General features: G+C 38.2%; 1 protein-coding gene across 6 annotated transcripts in view; it reads left to right on the top strand.

Annotated features, from left to right (window-relative positions):
- Positions 1-20894, top strand: part of rhbdl3 (rhomboid, veinlet-like 3 (Drosophila)) — a 74208-nt gene that overhangs the window by 37163 nt on the left and 16151 nt on the right. For 4 of the 6 annotated variants that reach the window (XM_042725706.1, XM_042725711.1, XM_042725710.1 and 1 more), the window contains 4 exons: positions 5006-5188; positions 8419-8643; positions 10868-11016; positions 17373-17485. In XM_042725706.1, coding sequence (XP_042581640.1) covers positions 5006-5188; positions 8419-8643; positions 10868-11016; positions 17373-17485 — 670 coding nt within the window. Of the gene's footprint in view, positions 1-2585; positions 2715-5005; positions 5189-8418; positions 8644-10867; positions 11017-17372; positions 17486-20894 lie in introns of those variants that run through there. The other 2 variants (XM_042725712.1, XM_042725709.1) reach the window with 2 other exon arrangements.

Genomic DNA, 20894 nt, shown 5'->3' with positions numbered 1-20894 from the left:
GTCTTGTAACAGCGGTCTGTAAGGACATTGAGCTGAAGAGGGACAGCCAGTGTTCCAGCGTGTGTGTGTAGTGTGTTTCTGAATCTAAGCTTTCCATTTTGTTTTGGTACTCCATTTTAAAATAGTTCTCCCTTTGGAATCAAATAAATAAAACTTACTTATGAATGCAGTATTTGTATTCAGTATTAATTTTTTATGAGTTATATCTGGATAAATGAGCTCCAAAGTTTTGTGTTTAAAAACATTTTCAAACATATTCACGCATTTTGATGATGGAGTTTTTCCCTTTTCTTCAAAGCAGATTTCCTCACTCTCATGATAGAGAGTGTTTGTTCTGCGCTCTGACAGCCTTGGATGGGTCATGTGGATGCCAGCAATCTTTCTTATAGACCCCACTACTATAAGTGACAGAAGGGCCAACTGATTCATATGTACACTACAGAAAACTAGGAAATATGTTAAGGATATGACTATTTGATTTACTAATCTTTATTCTCTGTAATAATACATGGCATGATAAAAATGCCATTAAACAAATATTTAAAATCTAAGAAATTTAAAATAGTGTCTTTAAAGTTCATTCAGCTCAGCACTAATTTGGAGATTCATGGTGAAAATATAGCCTTATTATATAGTACAGTATGTGTGTGTGTGTGTGTGTGTGTGTGTGTGTGTATATATATATATATATATATATATATATATATATGGTTTTTTTAATATGTTTCAATCCTGTTGTTTGTGTTTCCTATTCATGAGTAGATAATTATGCTAATCCTCTTTGAATGACACTTTTTCCACATGGACATGTATGAGTTTGGTTACAGCATTAGGTATATGCTGAATGTTATTCAGCTGCATTTAAAGAGCATTTGAGACACACACCACAACGTTTCTCCTGTTATTCGTTTGTACATAAGACATGGATCAGGTCTTTTACTCAGCCTTGAACTTCCATTAGCTAACTGATTATCTTTATTAACAATCCTTTGTGATTATCTGTAATAGTCCTGACTTGCTGGAGTTTTGTCTATAAACATCTATTTTACCAAGAAGTTTTACAAGATTTTTTGTATATTTGTAGGAAATAATAATAGCCCACAGTGCTAAGTTAAAATGGAGATGTCTGGTGATGCAGAGGTGCTCTAGGTTAGACTTAGTGGGGTGTGAAATTACATGTGTTAGTGGTAGAAGAACGTTTGCAGTAATGCAGCATTTTTTGTGGATGTGTGTACACCTGTTTATGTGTAAGGAAGGAACAATGAAATTTTATATTTTAGATTATTAGACATTTTTAAATATAAAAAATATATAAATTTGCTGAATGTATATTACTAGTCAAATGTATTGATCATATATCTGCCTCAGAGTAAAAGAAAGAAAGAAAGAATAAATTAGTTTATATCTAATATCTAATGTCTGTATCTAATCCCAGTTATGATGTTATATCTCACAATGTGTTTTTAAATCATGCAATGTGATTTTGTACAGTATTTCGTCATTGCAAGTTTTTTTCTTTGTAAATGTGAATTTATTTATTGGATTTTCCAACTTCATATATGTGTGTGTGTGTGTGTGTGTGTGTGTGTGTGTGTGTGTGTGTGTGTGTGTGTGTGTGTATTGTTATTATTTTTTTTTATTATTATTATTTTCTTAGTTTATCTCACAATTATTCTTTTATTATAATTTTACTCAGGGGTGGAAGTGGTTTCCATATGAATCAAATAATTCAACAATTGTTACTATCATTTGGAGATGTATTAATCTTTTTGTCCCTCCCCTTCCAAACACACACACACACACACACAGAGAGAGAGAGAGAGAGAGAGATTGTGGCAGTTGGTGAACTCTATTCTCTCCTGTGTAAAGAAGACTGTTTAATATGCGGCTGTATGAAAATGAAGCCTGGAATACTAGGGGTCTCACAAACACACACCACCCCTTTTCTTAGCTCTGTAATGAAAGATCAGCCACAGGACTATCTTTAAGCAGGATTAATGTGGTATTTAATTATCAGGGCTGCAGTGGTTGGTGTCTAAATATAATACATTTAATGTACGACAGGGTTTCATAAAAGCACTATCAACTTCACAAACACATCAAAATAATAGAATAAAATTACATTTTAGGAAAGGACTTAGCATGCTTACATTTAGCTGAGTCATTTTGTGAGATTCATTGGTTATATTTGTGCATGTGCAGGTTCAGCAGAGAGAGATTGTTTGTGTGTGATGTATAATTTGGTACAGTAAGGTGGAAGAATAAACTAGGCCATAAAAACTTCATTGTTGAAGCTGGATTCTCTTAAATCTGTCTGTTAGTCAGTTTATTAAAATTTGTTTATGTAGGTATGGCACCAAGAATGTATGTGTTTTCTTGTTCACAGCAGTATGTGTGTGTGTGTGTGTGTGTGTGTGTGTGTGTGTGTGTGTGTGTGTGTGTGTGTGTGTGAGTCTGTTTGTGATCGGGTACTAAGAATGTAGGCTAAGGGGATGAGGGTGGAGTTTGTGGTGGGTGTTTGTTTGCGTGTGTTCTGGGGGTGGGGGTCTGCACTGAACTGTAAATCCCCAATGGGTAGAGATTAGTCTCTGTCTCCAGCTTCTCACTCTCTCCCTCTATGGGGACCGTGTGGGACAGGAACAGATCATACCATGAAAACTTGTGGGGATAAAATTAACAGCACGCAGAAGTTAGCAGAGTTCATCCAAGATAAGGTGGGTTAAACTTTAGAGAGACTGTTGTGTTTTTTAATGTCTGAATAATAGTGGAAATGTTTTTTTCTCTCTCATATCATCCCTAGTAATCTCTAGTGGCATATTATTTTACAATCCTGTTCCGCCAGTACATTAATTACAATAACTGGAAAATAACTAGGTACTAACCCTGAACCTAACTCCAACCATGTAGTTATCGTATATTACCCAGTACTTTCCTAGTTAAATACACTGTAAGTGCACATACTGTACAATAAAGTGCAACTAAACAGATAGTCTATACATTCTGAATGGATGTGCCATGTTTGAAGCCATTGACATTAAATGCACACCTGTGACCCCACATTCTATATCAGGGGTGTCCGGTTCTTGGATGGCCACTGCCCTGAAGAATGTCCTAGAGCCTTAACTAAACACCCCTGAATCAGCTACTCAAGGTCTTCAGGATTACTAGAAACACATGCCCCACCTGTGGTAAAATCAGTGTAATATTTGGTAAAGTACAGTATGAGTGGTTGATTAGGGTTGTACATGTAAGTACATTTGCCTTCAAATCTTGTTTAAAATACATTTTTTGTAGCATCACCTATTGCACCATGTTTTGTATTAACATGACAGGTCAGCTTACATTTAAAGCATCAAAGTTTCCATTCAGTGAGATAATTTTTTTCTCTTGGTTTATGCAGATCCATCTGACACAGTATCTGTATGTGTAGATTGATCGATTGGTCATAGCTTTAATAATGTTTAGCAAACTGTGTATTAATCTTGAGCTATATTTATATGCAAATTCTCTAGTTCAGAAGAGGTTCGTGATGTGTGTGTGTGTGTGTGTGTGTGTGTGTGTGTGTGTGTGTGTGTGTGTATGCGCGCGCGCGGTGTGTGTGTGTGTGTGTGTGTGTGTGTGTGTGTGTGTGTGTGTACAGCTATCTTTGTGAGGGCCGGTTTGAGTTTTAGACCATCATAGTGAGGACAGTTTTGTAAAGTGAGGACATTTTGTCCTTACTTTCTGAGAGCACTTTAAAAGCCTGTTTGAGGGTCAAGACCTGGTTTTAGGGGTCAGGTTATAATTGGGTAAAGGTTAGGTTTAGGGTAAGGGTTTGAGTGAGGCACTTAGTTCTGATGGGTAGGTTTAGGGTAAGGAGCTAGAGATTGCATTGTGTCAATGTATGTCCTCACAAAGATAGCTATACAGAGTTGTGTGGGTGTGTGTGGCTTATGACCTTAACTGTGAATGAATGTTTGAAAGCCTGAAGGGCTGACACATTGACACCAATTACTAAAACAGGATGAGATCTTTAAACTATGACTCAGTGACACTAAACACAATATCAGACACAGATCATGTTATTGACATTATGTCATTAAACCATCCTTATCTTTCTGATTATCTAAACCCATTTTTTTATGTTTGTAAGCCCCAATGGTCAGACTTTAGTTTGGGGGACCAAATGTCACTATTAACTATGACTTTTGCCTCAATAAACTCACATACAGTACATACGTATGTAATAAAACAACTTTTCACACTTTATGGACATAATCTGATATGCATTAATATATTTTGTCACTGGCCTTATGAACTGATTGTGGGTGGTATTTTACTTGTTGAGCTTCAAAGATAAATAATTGATAATTACATTTTGCCACAGAAAGAATGCAAATGACTCTACTTCTGTTAACACCCCATCTGACTTTCTCTAGCATTTCTGGATAAACAGGTCTTTGCCAGAAACTTTGTGTGTGACATTTGTGCTGTGGCTCAGTTCCTATCAACTCTGAAAGTTCTGTTCAGTTGTTAGAGATCACAGAGAACTGAATGAAACGGTTATAATGCCCTAGTATCAGAGGCGGTTCAGATGCTGCTTTTGTTCTGTGTAAATGAAAGCATCAGGTCCACCTTCTACATTGAACATCATGTTTATGTATTTTTAAGTTCATATTAAACAACATTAATATTTAAAATGATTTCTACAGTTTTATGAAAAACATTATATATCATGCATTTCGTGGTACAGTATTTTTGACACTTAACATACAGCTAATTTCGTAATCCCTAATATTTATTTTCTAACTTATTTAATAGATGAAATCAAGTAAGGATGGAACGATGGATATATTGCTCAGTAATGAAGATCGCCATGTTATGAGTTCAAAGATGGCAGACAAAATTTGTTTTGAATTATTTTAACTGTTCTTATAATGTTCAGCAGTGAGTGTTATGGAAATGTTTTAGAATCAGAATGTGAAAATAATTCTAATTTCCTGTTTCTCCTGTGTGATATGTTTAGTATGATCCAGAGAATTCAGGCTTCATCAGTACTGAGCGTTTCCGAGACCTGCTTGCGGCTCATGGATCAGAGCTGGACCCCCACAAGCTGGAGGTTCTTCTTGCTCTGGCTGACGGAAATGCTGATGGAAAGATCTGCTACCAGGATTTTGTTAACCTGGTGAGTTCTGAAGATGAACTTGAGGTGAGGTTTGTAGAACTTCTGACCCTGGACTAAAAGCCAAAACATGGAATGTTCCATTCCACTTGCATGGGAATGCCTTCAAATCTGTGGGAATATCTGAATGCCACCCATCCTCAGTCTGACACCCTCTACTGCCCTTTTCCCTGTCTCTTTTTCATTCTCTCTCAGTCTTTCTTTCGCACATGCAGCAACTCCTCAAAGAGTCTCATTGTTCACCACAGTGGCTGGAGAATAGAGCTATAGTGATATAAAGCAATGCAGTGAAACTTTGAATCAGATTCTGTGTTTTGATTGGCTGTAGCAGGTCATGTGAAAGTGGGACAGAGAGGAATGAGGAGCATGCAATTGGGGTCTCTACACTTCTTTTGTTCTTGTACAGCTCTCATTCATTGTCCACTATAACAATGTAAGAACAGAGATGCAGGGGAAAGACAGATTGTAATAACTAGTGGTGGATTAAATTTTTATTTTAAGGGATGAGAAAAAAAAGTAGAAAGGTGATGCAAGAGGGAGACTGGGAGTGATGGAAAACCCTATATACGTGCATTAATAGCCGTGTTTTAGAATTATTAGCCATGTTTCAGCCTTACAGTCTTTCAGCTGGCTGTATCATGGTGCTCCAACAGTAGAGAACATGATTTGTGTGTGTACTCTCTAAATACCATATTGTTTAACTTTTCCTAGTGTGGTTTCCATGGAAACAGCCAACACAAAAACTTCAACAAATCATTATGCCACAGAAAAGTGTATCCCAGGGAGCACTTAATGTCTGTTTGTTTTTGTGGAGAATGTGTAAAGTAAGTATCAGGTGTGTGTATAAAGAGTTAAGGCACACAGACTGTTACTGTTAATGTGAGATCTGAAGAAAGCTGAAGAAAGCTGATGTGTAACAGTAGAAGGAAATGAATAGTGGTTGTTTGTGAGGTTGAGGTAAGCAGCACAAGTCAAAAACATTTTCATTCACATCATGATAAATATATGGTTATGTTTCCATCTTCAGTCAGTTAATCAAGTATTGACTAACAAAAAAGTCTGGTCACACTTTTCTTTTGGTTATTGTTAAGAATATAGATTGGGCATCATGAATAAAAAAATAACAAACAAAAAAATGACAGCATTCAGTGTTTATTAATGTTATTGGTTAATGTTTGCACTATGCATTTTTAACATTTCCAGATTTATACATTAACAATAGTCAGTGTATTACAACATTAATTATTAATGAACAACAGCATATTGATAAATTAATATTAACTTAAATTGATAAATGTTCATTAATTGATAATGTCCATTATTGTAAATTGTTACCAAATGTATCTTTGTGCTTTTTTAGACAATCCGTGGTATTCTTTTAAAGGGATACTCCACCCCAAAATTAAAATTTTGTCATTAATCACTTACCCCCATTTCGTTCCAAACCCGTAAAAGCTTCGTTCATCTTCGGAACACAATTTAAGATATTTTGGATGAAAGATTGGGCATCATGAATAAAAAAATAACAAACAAAAAAATTACAGCATTCAGTGTTTATTAATGTTATTGGTTAATGTTTGCACTATGCATTTTTAACATTTCCAGATTTATACATTAACAATAGTCAGTGTATTACAACATTAATTATTAATGAACAACAGCATGTGAATAAATTAATATTAACTTAAATTGATAAATGTTCATTAATTGATAATGTCCATTATTGTAAAAATATCATCAAAAATATCTTAAATAGTGTTCCGAAGATGAACAAAGCTTTTAGGGGGTTTGGAACGACATGGGGTAACATTAAATGATTAATGACAAAAATTTCATTTTGGGGTGGAGTATCCCTTTAAAGTATATTAGAGTATCATGTAAATACCTGCTAATTATTCATTATTATATAGTATATATGAAACTGAACTGAGCTAGATGATGACATCACTGAATCGATGATGAACTGACTTTAACTGAAAAAAACGGACTGTTTACTATTGTACTTTTGCATTATCAACACCCTTTTTCATTCTATTTCTGCTGACCATTTGGTGCACATTTGGTGCTCAAGTAACATTTCTTATTATCACAGGTGAAAACGATAGTGCTGCTTAAATTTTTTGAGGAAACCATGATGCATTTTTTCGTTGATGAACTGAAAATTTCAAAAGAACAGATTTTAAGCTGAAAGACTTGACTGTCACCTTTGATCAGGTTGATTAATCCTAGCTGAATGAAAGTATTATTTAAAAAAAAAAACTCTGATCCTTAATTTTTCAATTATAATATATATCCAGTGGCCAGTGTGTGTTTTGTGTGTCCATGTATATATCTATATCCAGCAAATGTAACAAGTTGAAACAGCTTGCACGTGGTTGTGTGTACATGCATTCATTGTGTGTACATACATTCTACAGAATATCATTTTAGGTGAGCTGTTATCCATATGGGGGCTGCGTTCATTATTTTCTGGCTTTAGTTTTTCACAAAGTTGGCTTCTTTACTGTATTTAACAGAGTAAAGAGTTTTTTATAGCTTTACCATGTGAATTGTTAAAATACAAGCTTTGTAGGTCAGCTTAGTCATGTTTTAAACTTCAATTTAATTTGGTCCCAATGTGATGGCATAGGCAACATCTTTAGGGGCTTTCCAACTCAGGGCCTCTTCCACAACTTACATAATGTATGACCTGTATTCCTGATCAGGAGCCTGGCATGGGATAAAAGAACATTCCAGGTTTTTGAGGAGGGGATTTTGCCTCAGCAGTGAAAAGCTTGTTTGAACAGCATTGTCTCATACACACAAACACACACACACATGCAATAACTTACACACGATGTTTGTTACACAGCTGCTTTGAGACTTGGAGATGAGTGTGGAATCTTTAATTGGTTGCTAAGTGACAACAGTGGCATTCTGTCTGTGGCAGAGAAGGGGCGGGGGTGGCGGGCGGCATGGGATGTGTGATAGGATGCATTGTCAAAGACAGAAAGACAGCTCATAGACCAATAACATCAGGGATATTTCCACAAAAAAAACAGGTGGTGAATTAGTGTAGTCACAGATTCTGAATGAGAAAAAAAAATCCATAAATATTATTAAGGAATACAGTAAATACTCTCACAGTTTGTTGCCTGCCTGTATTACAAAAACATGATTGACTTTATTACTGTTACATGATTATTTGCATATTTACAAGAAAAGTGCTGATAAATGTGACAGCTCAGTTTGTATCTTTTTTTTTTTTTTTTTTTCAGATGAGCAACAAGCGCTCAAACAGTTTCCGTCGAGCGATCCTGCAGGGGAGTCGGCAGCTCAGGAATTCCGCTCTGAGAGAGGAAGTGGGTTTGGGTCTGTCTCGGAGACTTGTGCGTCATGTTGCCTATGAGACTTTGCCAAGAGAGGTGGACCGCAAGTGGTACTTTGACAGTTACACCTACTGTCCACCACCATGGCTTATGCTGGCCATCACTATAGCAGAGGTAAAAATAAACTTTACTATTGAAGATTATTAAAAGAAAAAGAAAGAAAATTCTGCTGATTCTATAAAACTAAAAATTAGTTGTTTTTCTTACCTCAAAACATAACAGCAGATATGTTTCCACTTTATAGTAGGTGACTTTACCTACAATGTAGGGTACGTATGTTAAAAAATAGTGTAGTGTACTTATTGTGTTCATGTTGGATTGTAAAGCACTTTCGCTATTGAGGTGGGATAAGGGTAAGGTTAGAGACAGGTTTGGTTTAAAGGTTTTTTAAGCGATATGGGTTGTTACTGTAATTATACATGTGAACCCAGAAATTAAGTACATATGTAAAACAATGTAAAAACACAACCAAGAGACTGTGTCAAATGATTGATTTACATGTTAGTACATGTAGTTTAAAACATGTAATACTGTATAAAGTGGGTCCATTACTGCTGTTCTAAATAGATTATTCACTAGATAGCACACTATAGTCAGATGCCTGTGCTTGAACTCTCCTTTAAAATGAATGAACAAATAATGAATTTGAGAGTCATTAAATTGAAAGTCTTCCTCCAGTTCTAGCAGAAATGCAAGTGATATGTAAATGTTTATACTAGGCCCCACTTTTCAGTAGGAGATAATATGAATCAAAGCTCAACAGATTCTAGTAAGTTGCCTCACTGCCTACATGTACAGCTGTTGAAGGTGCAGATTGTGGGGAAAACTGTGGAAGTACCCAGAGAGAAATACACAGGAGAGCATGCAAGCTCTAAATTAAAAGGCCTTCCAGCTCAACCAAGACCTAAACCGGGGGCCTTGGTGTGAGGTGACAGTGGTAAAATACAAACGTTGGGTAAAATAATAAATGTTTAATTACAATAATTATTTTTTATTAATTAGTAGTAAATGAAATGTTTATTAATATTGAATTTTTTTCTTGCCATCTCCACTGTGCTAATTGCTTTAAAGGGGTCTTATGACGTTGCTAAAAAGAACATTATTTTGTGTATTTGGTGTAATGCAATGTGTTTATGCGGTTTAAGTTTCAAAAAACACATTATTTTCCATATAATGTACATGATTGTTTCTCCTCTATGCCCCACCTTTCTGAAATGCATTGATTTTTACAAAGCTCATCGGTCTGAAAAGCGAGGTGTGCTCTGATTGGCCAGCTATTCAGTTTGCTGTGATTAGCTGAATGCCTCAAGTGTGTGATGGAAATGTTATGCCCCTTAACATACTGTGATGCTGTCTCCCAGCAGTACGAGACTCAGTCCAGCTGCACTGCTCGTGCACATTCCATCATCGGTTCTCTTTTATCAGTTTAGTCAATGTACTGTTAGGACTAACTGAATAACTCGGGATATTGGTTTATTTCGCATCAGAGGGAGTGTCAGGCGCGTTTATAAACCAAATAATTTAAGTAATTTGTGGATTAGTGCGTACTGAAGACGCGAACTGTTTCAAACGATTCAGTTCGATTTGGTGAACTGGTTTGACCGGTTCACTAAGAAGATCCAGTTAAATAGAACGATTCAGTTTCATTTTTTAGGATAGACAAGAAAAGGTAATTGCTAGTATTAGTTGGTCAAGTGCTGGCGAAAAAGATGAGTCTTTAGATGTTTTTTGAAAATGAGTAAAAACTCGGATGTTCGAATTGAGATTGGGAGGTCATTCCACCAGCCGGGCAGAGTCCAGGAAAAGGTCTGTGAGTCTTGGAGAATCATGTGACACAGAATTACAACTTGATAGCAAATAAAAAAATCAAAACACATAGTGACATAGATATGTGGGGGCGTGTTAGAACCAGCCGTTTTAGGTGGTTGTGGCTGACTCTTAACTTTTATAAAGAATATCTCTTTAGATTTGAGACTTTAGTCTTCGCAAGATCACAGATCTTCTTTTTGCACCAAGAGCTTTTAACACTCCAAAGAGAAAGGAACAATTAAAATCGCATCATATGACCACTTTAATACATAATATACAAAACAGCAAATTGGAATGATTCTTGGAGAATCATGTGACACAGAATTACAACTTGATAGCATATTAAAGTAGTAGAAGGTTTTAAAAAACGTTTTTAAATTGATTTAAATTGTAATAGTTCACAGTGTTAGTTTTTGCTGTATTTTTGATCAAATACATTGTGTAAAGGGTGCCCTTAAAATGCTATGTTTTGAAGGACAGCACAAGTGTCACATTAGTAACAGGATCTTACTTTCCACATTCTCCTCAGGTTGTTGTCTTTATGTATTACGGATTCCAACTTAACCGCTGGGTTCTCCAGGTGTCATCACCATACTTCCTGAAGGGCCCATTGCCATACCACCCACAGCTCAGAGCTCAGGCCTGGCGCTACCTTAGCTACATCTTCATGCACGCAGGGTGAGTTACACACTAGTTATGTTATTACAAAAATAACTCATACTGTATGTTAAAATAATTATATTAATGCATGAACATAAAATATTTATTTGCTTAAACTTCCTTTGAAGAAAAATAGTCCATTATAATCATCCTGGCAGCAATATTAAAATATTAATTTCTATACAAGACTTGAATTGAATTCCAAGTTACTTTTTTTACTAGCTAGCTAACATACAGTAATCATGAGATCTCTTTTGATCTCTTACCCACAGTTAAACCTGTCCAGAGCATGGTAGTTGTTGCATGTAGTTTACTGTAAGTTACCATAAACACCACCTAAAACAATTCACCTTATTGAAACTGAAAAAAAAGCAGAATTTGCTCAAACTAAACTCAAACTACTTACTATATTTTCTAGTTCATGCTTTTGAGATACTCTAAAACTTGGCATGAAAAGAGAGAGATCTCTAAGTGATATGAGATAAACCGCTGGTGTGTTACAGTTTAGTTGTCATTACATAAAAATTGTTGACAGCTCAATGCAACAATTAACAAATCTGAATACAGAGAGCTGTAATTACGCAGGAATAAAAACCTTTCTCAGGTGCATATCAGGCATTCATGGTACTTAACAAATACATTCCCCTTTTCCCTGTTGTAATTTAAATATGTATTTGTATCTCAAATCATCCAAGAGTATTGCAGCCTCAAAATGTGGCTCACTGCTGCTAATTCATGCCATTTTTAGATACTGCTTTGATTAGCTGTTTCTTTTCTGGCATTTTAAAATGCTTACACCCTCAATGCAACATTTTCAGGCACAAAAAAAATGCTATTAAACCACATTTCAAAAAGCTTTTTTCTGACATGAAGGGCTGAAGGCCTGTGTCCCAGGTTGATAGAGGGCTTGAGCCCCTGTGATGTCCCTGATGTGCTGTGAGCTATGGGGTTTAATGTTTTATATTACACTCATCTACAGAGTAATCTCCCCATTAACCCAAGCTAGTGATCTGCTCTGTCTGCTGCACCAACAGAATCCCAATAGGAGAACACACAGACACAGGCTTTTCAAAAGTCACTCTCTAACTTGGTTTCATTACTAGCAGTGGGTAGGACATGACTCATTCTGAGATGGTGTCATAGAATTGTAGCATTAAACACCACATGATATCATCCACATGATCTCAGATGATCAGCAGTTGTATCAAGCATCATTTTGTTTGGAACAGCAACAGAATGTTCTATTTGCATTCTCCACTAACCTTTTTATTTTGCCCTTCTAAATCCCCTTCACATGATTCTGCTTGTAATCTGATGGCTAAAGGCCATTTTAAAGGTCAATGGCAGAAGAAAACTGGTACTTAATGTACGTGTGTTGTTTTTGGTATTATCCTGTCCTTGAGAGTTTTGAGATTCTTTTAATATATCTCAGCACACAAAAGATTGCTGGGACAATTTTTATTCCACAACATGCTAATGCTATTAAAAAAAAAAAAGTATTTCAATATTTAAACTATACACTGGATCAAATCTTTAAACTTTTAAAATGTTCTTTCCTTCACAAATTTATATTTATATCTTTTTTTAGCGAATGAGCGAATTTGTGTTTACTGGAGGAGCAAAGCAAGAGTGTTGTTGCTCTGATCTCATGTGGTAATATGATTACGATCAATTCAATAAACAAGAAGTTAACACCAAGACTGTCACAGGTTGCGAGGGGAAGGGAGCTCAAAGAAGTACGAAGGAGGCAGATATCAAACAAACAGAGTCTTTAATATATCCACGTGGGAGAAATGGAGAAAACCACTTTCAATGACGGAGACAGGACAAAAAAACTGAGGAAAGGCAGGGCTATAAATACTAAACCAAACGAGTAAATTAACAAGACACAGGTGAACAAAATTACATCAGGAAACTAGGTCACAGGGGAACAGGCCAACTGAAAATGCTGAAGACTAGAACACAAACCAATCATAACCCTGACATTACTTCCCACCCACAGAAGGCGCATCCCGTGCCGTAACAGTACCATTGGGAAAGGGGGGGCGGGTGCCCTGGAGGCTGGTGCAGGACTGGAACTGGGCAGAGACAAGGAGAGCCTCCAGGGCAGATCAGAGAGTTCAGGGGGGCCATGATGGAGCCGGCAGTTCAGGAGGCCATGGCAGAGTAGGCAGACTAGGAAGCCATGGCGGATCAGGCAGTTCAGGGGATCATGGCAGAGCAGGCAGACTGGAGGCCATTGCCGGAGCGGATAGTTCAGGAGGTCATTGAGGTGCCTTCGTGGCCTTGTCCAGGTCCCTCGACTCGGCCACTATGTCCACGGATAAATGCACCCCCCACCCCCACATTTTCTTTGGGAAAACTAGGTCTTTCGATTGCCTGGTGGGATCCTGGAGGAGCAGGCACTGGAGGGTGCTCTGGAGGTGCGTGCTCTTGGGGGTGGGGTAGTTCTGGATGAGTTGGGCTGGCTAACTCGGGGGACTCAGGAGACGAAGGAGGGCTGGATGGGACCAGAGGTGAAGGAGACGATGGAGAGCTGGATGGGACCAGTGGAGACGAAGGTGACGTTGGAGAGCTGGACAGGACCAGCGGAGACGAAGGAGACTCAGGAGACGATGGAGAGCTGGACCGGACCAGCAAAGACGGAGATGAAGGAAAGCTTTCTGGAGCAGATTCTAGGATGAGGATAGGAGCCTAGAACTCTAGGGGTAGTGCCATGTTCATGAGTGCTGAGAGGCATGCTGGAGCTTTGGGCTGAGGTTTGAGAAAGTGAAGCGGCCGGCAAGCTTGAGAGGGCAGCGGCCGGTGGGCTTGCGTGAGCCGAGGATGGTGGACTCTGTTTCCGAGCGACCGGCGGGCTTGAGAACTGATCAGCTGATGATCCTTGGCTGAGGACTAGGGAGGAGCTTAGGAGAATTTGGGGAAGTGTGGGCGGAATGGAGGCAGCGGGCTCATTGGAACTGTATGTGGAAGAAGCATGCTTATGGTGAGCTGGAGCATCCACATACTTCCAGATGGGAAAAGGGTGATGATCCTCCACATCAACTAGGAACTTGGAACCATTTAAATCTAGAACGTAGTTTATAAAATCCGCTACAGGTCTGCAGCATTCGTCAGGAGTCAAGAATCGAAACAAATTATCATATTTTAGTCCCATCCGGAAGCACACATTAATCATGGAATCTTTCCAAATCCTCAGCCTAGTTAACGTTGCTCAGTTCAGTCATCTTATGGTCCTGTCTTCTGTCATGGGTTGCCAGGGTAAAGGAGCTCAAAGGAGTACAAAGGAGGCAGATATCAAACAAACAGAGTCTTTAATAAATCCATGTGGGAGAAATAGAGAAAACAACCACTTTCAATGACAGAGACAGGACAAACAAACTGAGGAAAGGCAGGGCTATAAATACTAAACCAAACGAAGGACTAACGAGTAAATTAACAAGACACAGGTGGACAAAATGACATCAGGAAGCTAGGTCACAGGGGAACAGGCCAGCTGAAAACAATGAAAACTAGAACACAAACCAAACATAACCCTGACAAAGACACAGTGTTGCCACTTACTTTCTCAGCTAACAAAAATAGTTCTGAACAAAGCCACAGTAGAATTATTTGTCACATGTCTTTATTAAAGTACAGTACAGTATGTACATACAGTATCATTTGTATGTGATTGTATGTATACATACTGTTTTCATGAAAAATGTGTGAAATGTGTTCTTGTTTTATCAGATAAAATTTTCCCTCATATTTCAATCTTTTCATGGCAGTGATTTAATTATCTTTTATTCTGGAAACTGAGTTTTGTTGAAGCAGAGATCAGTTTCAGATCAGACCCCTAGCCATTCATAATTCAAGATCATTCATGCAGATTGTCCTGATAAGTAATTGAGTTACTTTTATATGCTGTTTCTGGGGACATGAACTGTCTTTTTTTGTGAAAGATGGTCTGTGCTTGTACTGAAGATTGGGTAATATATTCAGAGATGTTCACGTTCAGTTCAGATATTTTATTAAAGGCTCTTCAGTTTCATTTCTTTGTTTCTTTTGTCTGTCAGGCTGATGTCTTCATCAGCATCCAGAATAAGCTGTTTGTCAGTGATTCTTTCTTTTAGCTCTGTATGATCATCTTACACCATGACTTACAGGTGCATCTCAATAAATTAGAATGTAGTGGAAAAGTTCATTTATTTCAGTAATTCAACTCAAATTGTGAAACTCGTGTATTAAATAAATTCAATGCACACAGACTGAAGTAGTTTAAGTCTTTGGTTATTTTAATTGTGATGATTTTGGCTCACATTTAATAAAAACCCACCAATTCACTATCTCAGGAAATTAGAATATGGTGACATGCCAATCAGCTAATCAACTCAAAACACCTGCAAAGGTTTCCTGAGCCTTCAAAATGGTCTCTCAGTTTGGTTCACAAGGCTACACAATCATGAGGAACACTGCTGATCTGACTGCTGATTGTCCAGAAGACAATCATTGACACCCTTCACAAGGAGGGTAAGCCACAAACATTCTTTAACAAAGAAGCTGGCTGTTCACAGAGTGCTGTATCCAAGCATGTTGACAGATAGTTGAGTGGAAGGAAAAGGTCCAGTGTTAAGTTTCCACAGTTTGTGATGATTTGGGGTGCAATGTCATCTGCTGGTGTTGGTCCATTGTGTTTTTTGAAAGTCACTGCACCCGTTTACCAAGAAATTTTGGAGCACTTCATGCTTCCTTCTGCTGACCAGCTTTTTGAAGATGCCGATTTCATTTTCCAGCAGGATTTGGCACCTGCCCACACTGCCAAAAGCACCAAAAGTTGGTTAAATAACTATGGTGTTGGTGTGCTTGACTGGGCAGCAAAGTCACCACACCTGAACCCCATAGAGAATTGTCAAAGAAACCTGGGCTTCCATACCGCCTCAGCAGTGCCACAAACTGATCACCTCCATGCCACGCCGAATTGAGGCAGTAATTAAAGCAAAAGAAGCCTCTACCAAGTATTGAGTACATGTACAGTAAATTAACATACTTTCCAGAAGGCCAACAATTCACTAAAAATGTGTTTTTGTTTTTATTATTGGTACTTATGAAGTATTCTAATTTGTTCTAATAGTGAATTGGTGGGTTTTTGTTAAATGTGAGCCAAAATCATCACAATTAAAAGAACCAAAGACTTAAACTACTTCAGTCTGTGTGCACTGAATTTATTTAATACACGAGTTTCACAATTTAAGTTGAATTACTGAAATAAATGAACTTTTCCACAACATTCTAATTTATTGAGATGCACCTGTAAGTTATATGCCCCAGTTATCTGAAGCTTAGTGAATTTCAGGTTCTTGTTCTATGAGGATAATTATTCTGACCTTGACCTGCTTCTTATTATTTTAGATCTGGGTCCAGATTTTGCCCCACTGGGCTTCTATCGGATCTGTTTGGCAATGTTGAGGAGAGCCAAGTATGTGACATGAGGAACATTAACTGTAGTTAAGTGTTTTCGGTCACCCAGATATGTCACTATGCTGTTGTAGATGCGAAGGACTTTGAGTTTAACAGTTTTCCATGTGCAGAACTGAAAGTCACAAATTAGAGCAGTTGGTGAAGTGAACAGGGCTTTAGAAAAAAGCTGGACTAAACAAAGTTGGAATAGGGGTGGATTTGGGAAATGACTCATGCCAGAATCAGGTAACTTGTGTAAGAACACACCTACTACAGGCCTCATCTCTGACACATTACTCTTTTCTGACAAGTACATGTATTTGAAAAATTTATGTTAGATCACAGCAACAGCATTTTCAGTTCTTCCATAAATTAAGGTTTATTGAAAGAAGAACTTGTAAAGAAACAAAAATGAAAAACTGTTGTCTGTTAATTAAACTTAATAGCGTCAGTTAAAGTAACCAGATATTCTTGAGTTCACCACAGGCATCTGGAGGTTGATAAGAGCAGGTGATGGTACAGTAATCATATTAATTTTTGCTCTTTTGATCTGTGATCAATTAGAGAATATTCAAGGAAAAAGTCCATGCAACCTTCAAAAAGTGCATGAAGATATTGTGAAAGTAATCCAAATGAATAAAGCGATTTAATCCAAGACTTCTGAAAAGATATGAATACTTTATATGATAAACAGATTTAATTGAGGCTTTTATACACGTATAAAATTAATGAGTACACATACATAGATACATACAGCACATCAAATATGGTAAACAGAAGGTTTTTATGGGTGTGCACCAAATTGTAAAATCTAGCAACTTCTTAAAATAACTACATGTACAGACACGCTAATCTAATCTAATCTGGGGCAAAATATTAATCCCTTTCTCAGGAACATCTGTAATTGTGCTATAATGCTGACTTATATGTTTCAGAATTGAACACCTGGGTCTAAATATGGCCATGCAACTTTTGGTGGGTGTGCCATTAGAGATGGTCCATGGAGCTTTGAGAATTGGCCTGGTGTATGTGTGTGGCGTACTGGCAGGTGAGTCAAACTCAGCATATATTTTTAGGTTTTCTGTTTGTTTTAGTGCAATCTCCTTCAAGTGCCCCTGTTATGCTCTTTCAGATAATGCCTTTCATATAGTATGTAATATAGCTGTTTGTGAATGTAAAAGGTCTGCAACATTTCAAAGAGCAAAGTGCACAACAATTGGAGTAATTGTCTCCCAGAAGAAATCACCAATACTGAACTGTCTGAAACATGTCATCAGTAATTCCAAACCTTACTTCCTGCATAAACAAGATAGGTTACAAATTTGCATAATTCCTACCTATAGTCTTCTTTGGCTGCCTGTGAACAATGTGTACTTTGACCCACCCTCAAAAACTGTAGCTGTGGCCTGGAAGAGTTTGGTTTGTCATTGTTGTCGTCTTATCTAGAAGATGCTGTTCTCTGCACTGCGAAAGTAAAAATCACTTTGCATGTACTCCCAAAGGATGAGTATGTGAATAGTCAGTGATTACAATTAATTTTTAAAGTGACACCACAGCAGAATAACTTCAACCTTTTGTTGTGTCCCTGTCATTTTACTTCTCAAATCTTGCTGAGTTCAACATGGGATTTGCAATCTTTTTGCTTATTCACTAAAGATAAAGCAATACCCATTTTATTTGCTCCGCTGGGTCACAAACTGTATATATGATTAATCATTTATGTACATATTTTCTACCGAGTATACAAAACATGTAGTTTGTTTTATATGTGTACACCCAGTGCACAGCTGTAACCTTTTGCTAACTCAAATTATTTTTATTATTTTTCATAAATTATAAATTATTACTGTGGGCCCACTATTAACTAAAATTGTGTTGATTAATGGAGACTGTCTGTTATTCTTACTACTTTGAGTTGTGATACAGTGTGGAGCAAGATTTTGACACTGTTTATATCAATGTGTATACAACAGCTGAGAAAGCCTGCTGAGCTGGCATTCAGATATGGTAAAGGGAGTTTAATTTCCGACATGCACTGTTAGCAGTAGATCAATCAAAACACACGGGGCCATCTGACTAGTCAGAGCAGAATAGGTACTTGGAAAGGACTTGTTTAGAGAGACCGGATCCTTAAACAAGCCATTTCAGAGAAAGAGCTAATGCTGCATTGTATATTATGAGAAAATGTAAGTGTTCTTGGACCTTGAATGCATTTAAACCTCCAAAACAAAATTAGGAACTTTAAAATTGTATGTAAAAAGGACATGGGAGCATGGATAAATTTCTTGCTCTTTCAACTTAGAACTGAAATTTTTCAGAATGCATTTTCAAAAGTGTTTTTGCTAAGCATGACATTTGCTGCTGTGGCCAAAAAACTCCATCTCTGACTTGTCTGTCCTGATTTCCTGTTATACTTGTGTTGGATTACAAACATCCATTTTGTCTTGCTGTTCTTTTTTGAAAGCAGAGGCTTCTTCCTTGCTGACCTCACATGCAGATTTGTGCTCCCTTTTTGAAATGGTTGTTTGATTGTTCTGGAGCAAATTCACAAAATCAACAGTTTCTTGGATGTAGGACTTGTTCAGCCAACACGGATTTGTCACTTCGACTTGTAAGATTGACTGAGCACAAATTAAAGGAGTCAGGAACTGTAACGACGAGGCTGAGGCAGTATGAGAATCCATTTGCAGGAGTTTATTAAGGGAAGATCTTACAATCAGAGTCGTGAAACCAGGCAAACACAAACAACAGTAAAATCACTCAGAACTTTCAACATGCACAGGGGTAATCCAATAGGCAGAGACGAGTAGGCAGGCAAACAGGTCAAACACAAACATCAGTCCAATCATGCAGTAAATCCAATGGGGCAATCCAAGAGACGTGAACGAGGAAAAAGGCAGAATCGTAAACAAACAGGCAGTCAGAATAATCACAAGGAAAATCTCCCGCAGCCCTCTCCACTCATTTCACTTGTTCCCACACCCCTCGTACGACTGGGAGGGGTGGAGGTACTGGCCTCCTTATATCGAAAGATTGGAAATTTGATCTTCAACCACCACCTACAGGTCACGGTTCATTTGAATCACATGCTGTTACTATAACCCACCCTGTTAAAATCCACTTTGTGGTCATTTATCGTCCCCCAGGTCAATTGGGAAACTTCTTGGAGGAGTTGGACGTGCTACTATCAAATTATCCTGAAGATGGTACTCCTCTGGTACTGCTTGGTGACTTCAACATCCACCTAGATAAACCCCAGGCTGCTGACTTCAACACTCTGCTCGCCTCATTTGATCTTAAGCGACTCTCTACTACAGCGACTCACAAATCGGGCAACCAACTGGACCTCATCTACACGCGCTGTTGCTCAGTGGACAACACTTTAGTTACTCCACTGCACACCTCAGACCACTTCCTCATTACTGCTAATCTAGCACTTACTCCTGAAGCGGCACACGCTCCAACGCGGGTCACCTTTCGACGGAACCTACGCTCACTCTCTCCATCTCGCCTATCCTCTGTGGTTGCATCCTCACTTCCTTCACTCTCACAGTTTTCAGCTCTGGACACGAACAGTGCTACGGACACTTTTTGTTCCACTCTGACCTCTTGCTTGGACAACTTTTGCCCACTGTCGTCTAGACCAGCACGCACCACCCCATCTGCCCCTTGGCTGTCCGATGTACTCCGTGAACATCGCTCTAAACTCAGGGCTGCAGAGAGGAAATGGCTTAAATCAAGAAACTCTACCGACCTCAGTGTGTATCAGTCTCTCCTCTCTTCCTTCTCTGCAAACGTCTTCACTGCTAAAACATCATACTACCACGACAAGATTAACAACTGTTGTGACGCTCGGACACTCTTCAAAACCTTCTCTTCTCTTCTTAATCCGCCTCCACCTCCTCCTCAATCGACTCTTACAGCTGATGACTTTGCAGTTTTCTTCACAAATAAGACAAGAAACATCAGTGACCAATTCTCCACACTGCAGACTGAGGATAACTTCACAACGACTAAAGCTCACTCGTTCTCCTCCTTCTCTCCACTCTCAGAGACGGACGTTTCCAAACTTATCCTCTCCAGTCATCCTACTACTTGCCCACTGGATCCGATCCCCACTCACCTCCTTCAAGCGATTTCTTCTTCAGTCATACCTTCACTTACTCACATTATCAACTCCTCTCTTCACTCTGGAACATTTCCCTCAGCATTTAAGCAGGCTCGGGTAAGCCCACTGCTGAAGAAACCATCTCTAAATCCAGCACTTCTAGAAAACTACAGACCGGTATCCCTTCTTCCATTCATTGCAAAGACACTCGAACGAGCTGTGTTCAACCAGCTCTCTATGTTTCTTGTACAGAACAACCTCCTGGACCGCAACCAATCTGGCTTCAAAAGTGGCCACTCAACTGAGACTGCCCTGCTCTCGGTTACTGAAGCCCTGCGACTGGCAAGAG

Source organism: Cyprinus carpio, chromosome B6 (assembly GCF_018340385.1).
Source record: "Cyprinus carpio isolate SPL01 chromosome B6, ASM1834038v1, whole genome shotgun sequence".
Taxonomy (NCBI): domain Eukaryota; kingdom Metazoa; phylum Chordata; class Actinopteri; order Cypriniformes; family Cyprinidae; genus Cyprinus; species Cyprinus carpio.
Note: the sequence above shows the minus strand (reverse complement) of the source record. Positions and strands in the feature narration are given on the sequence as shown.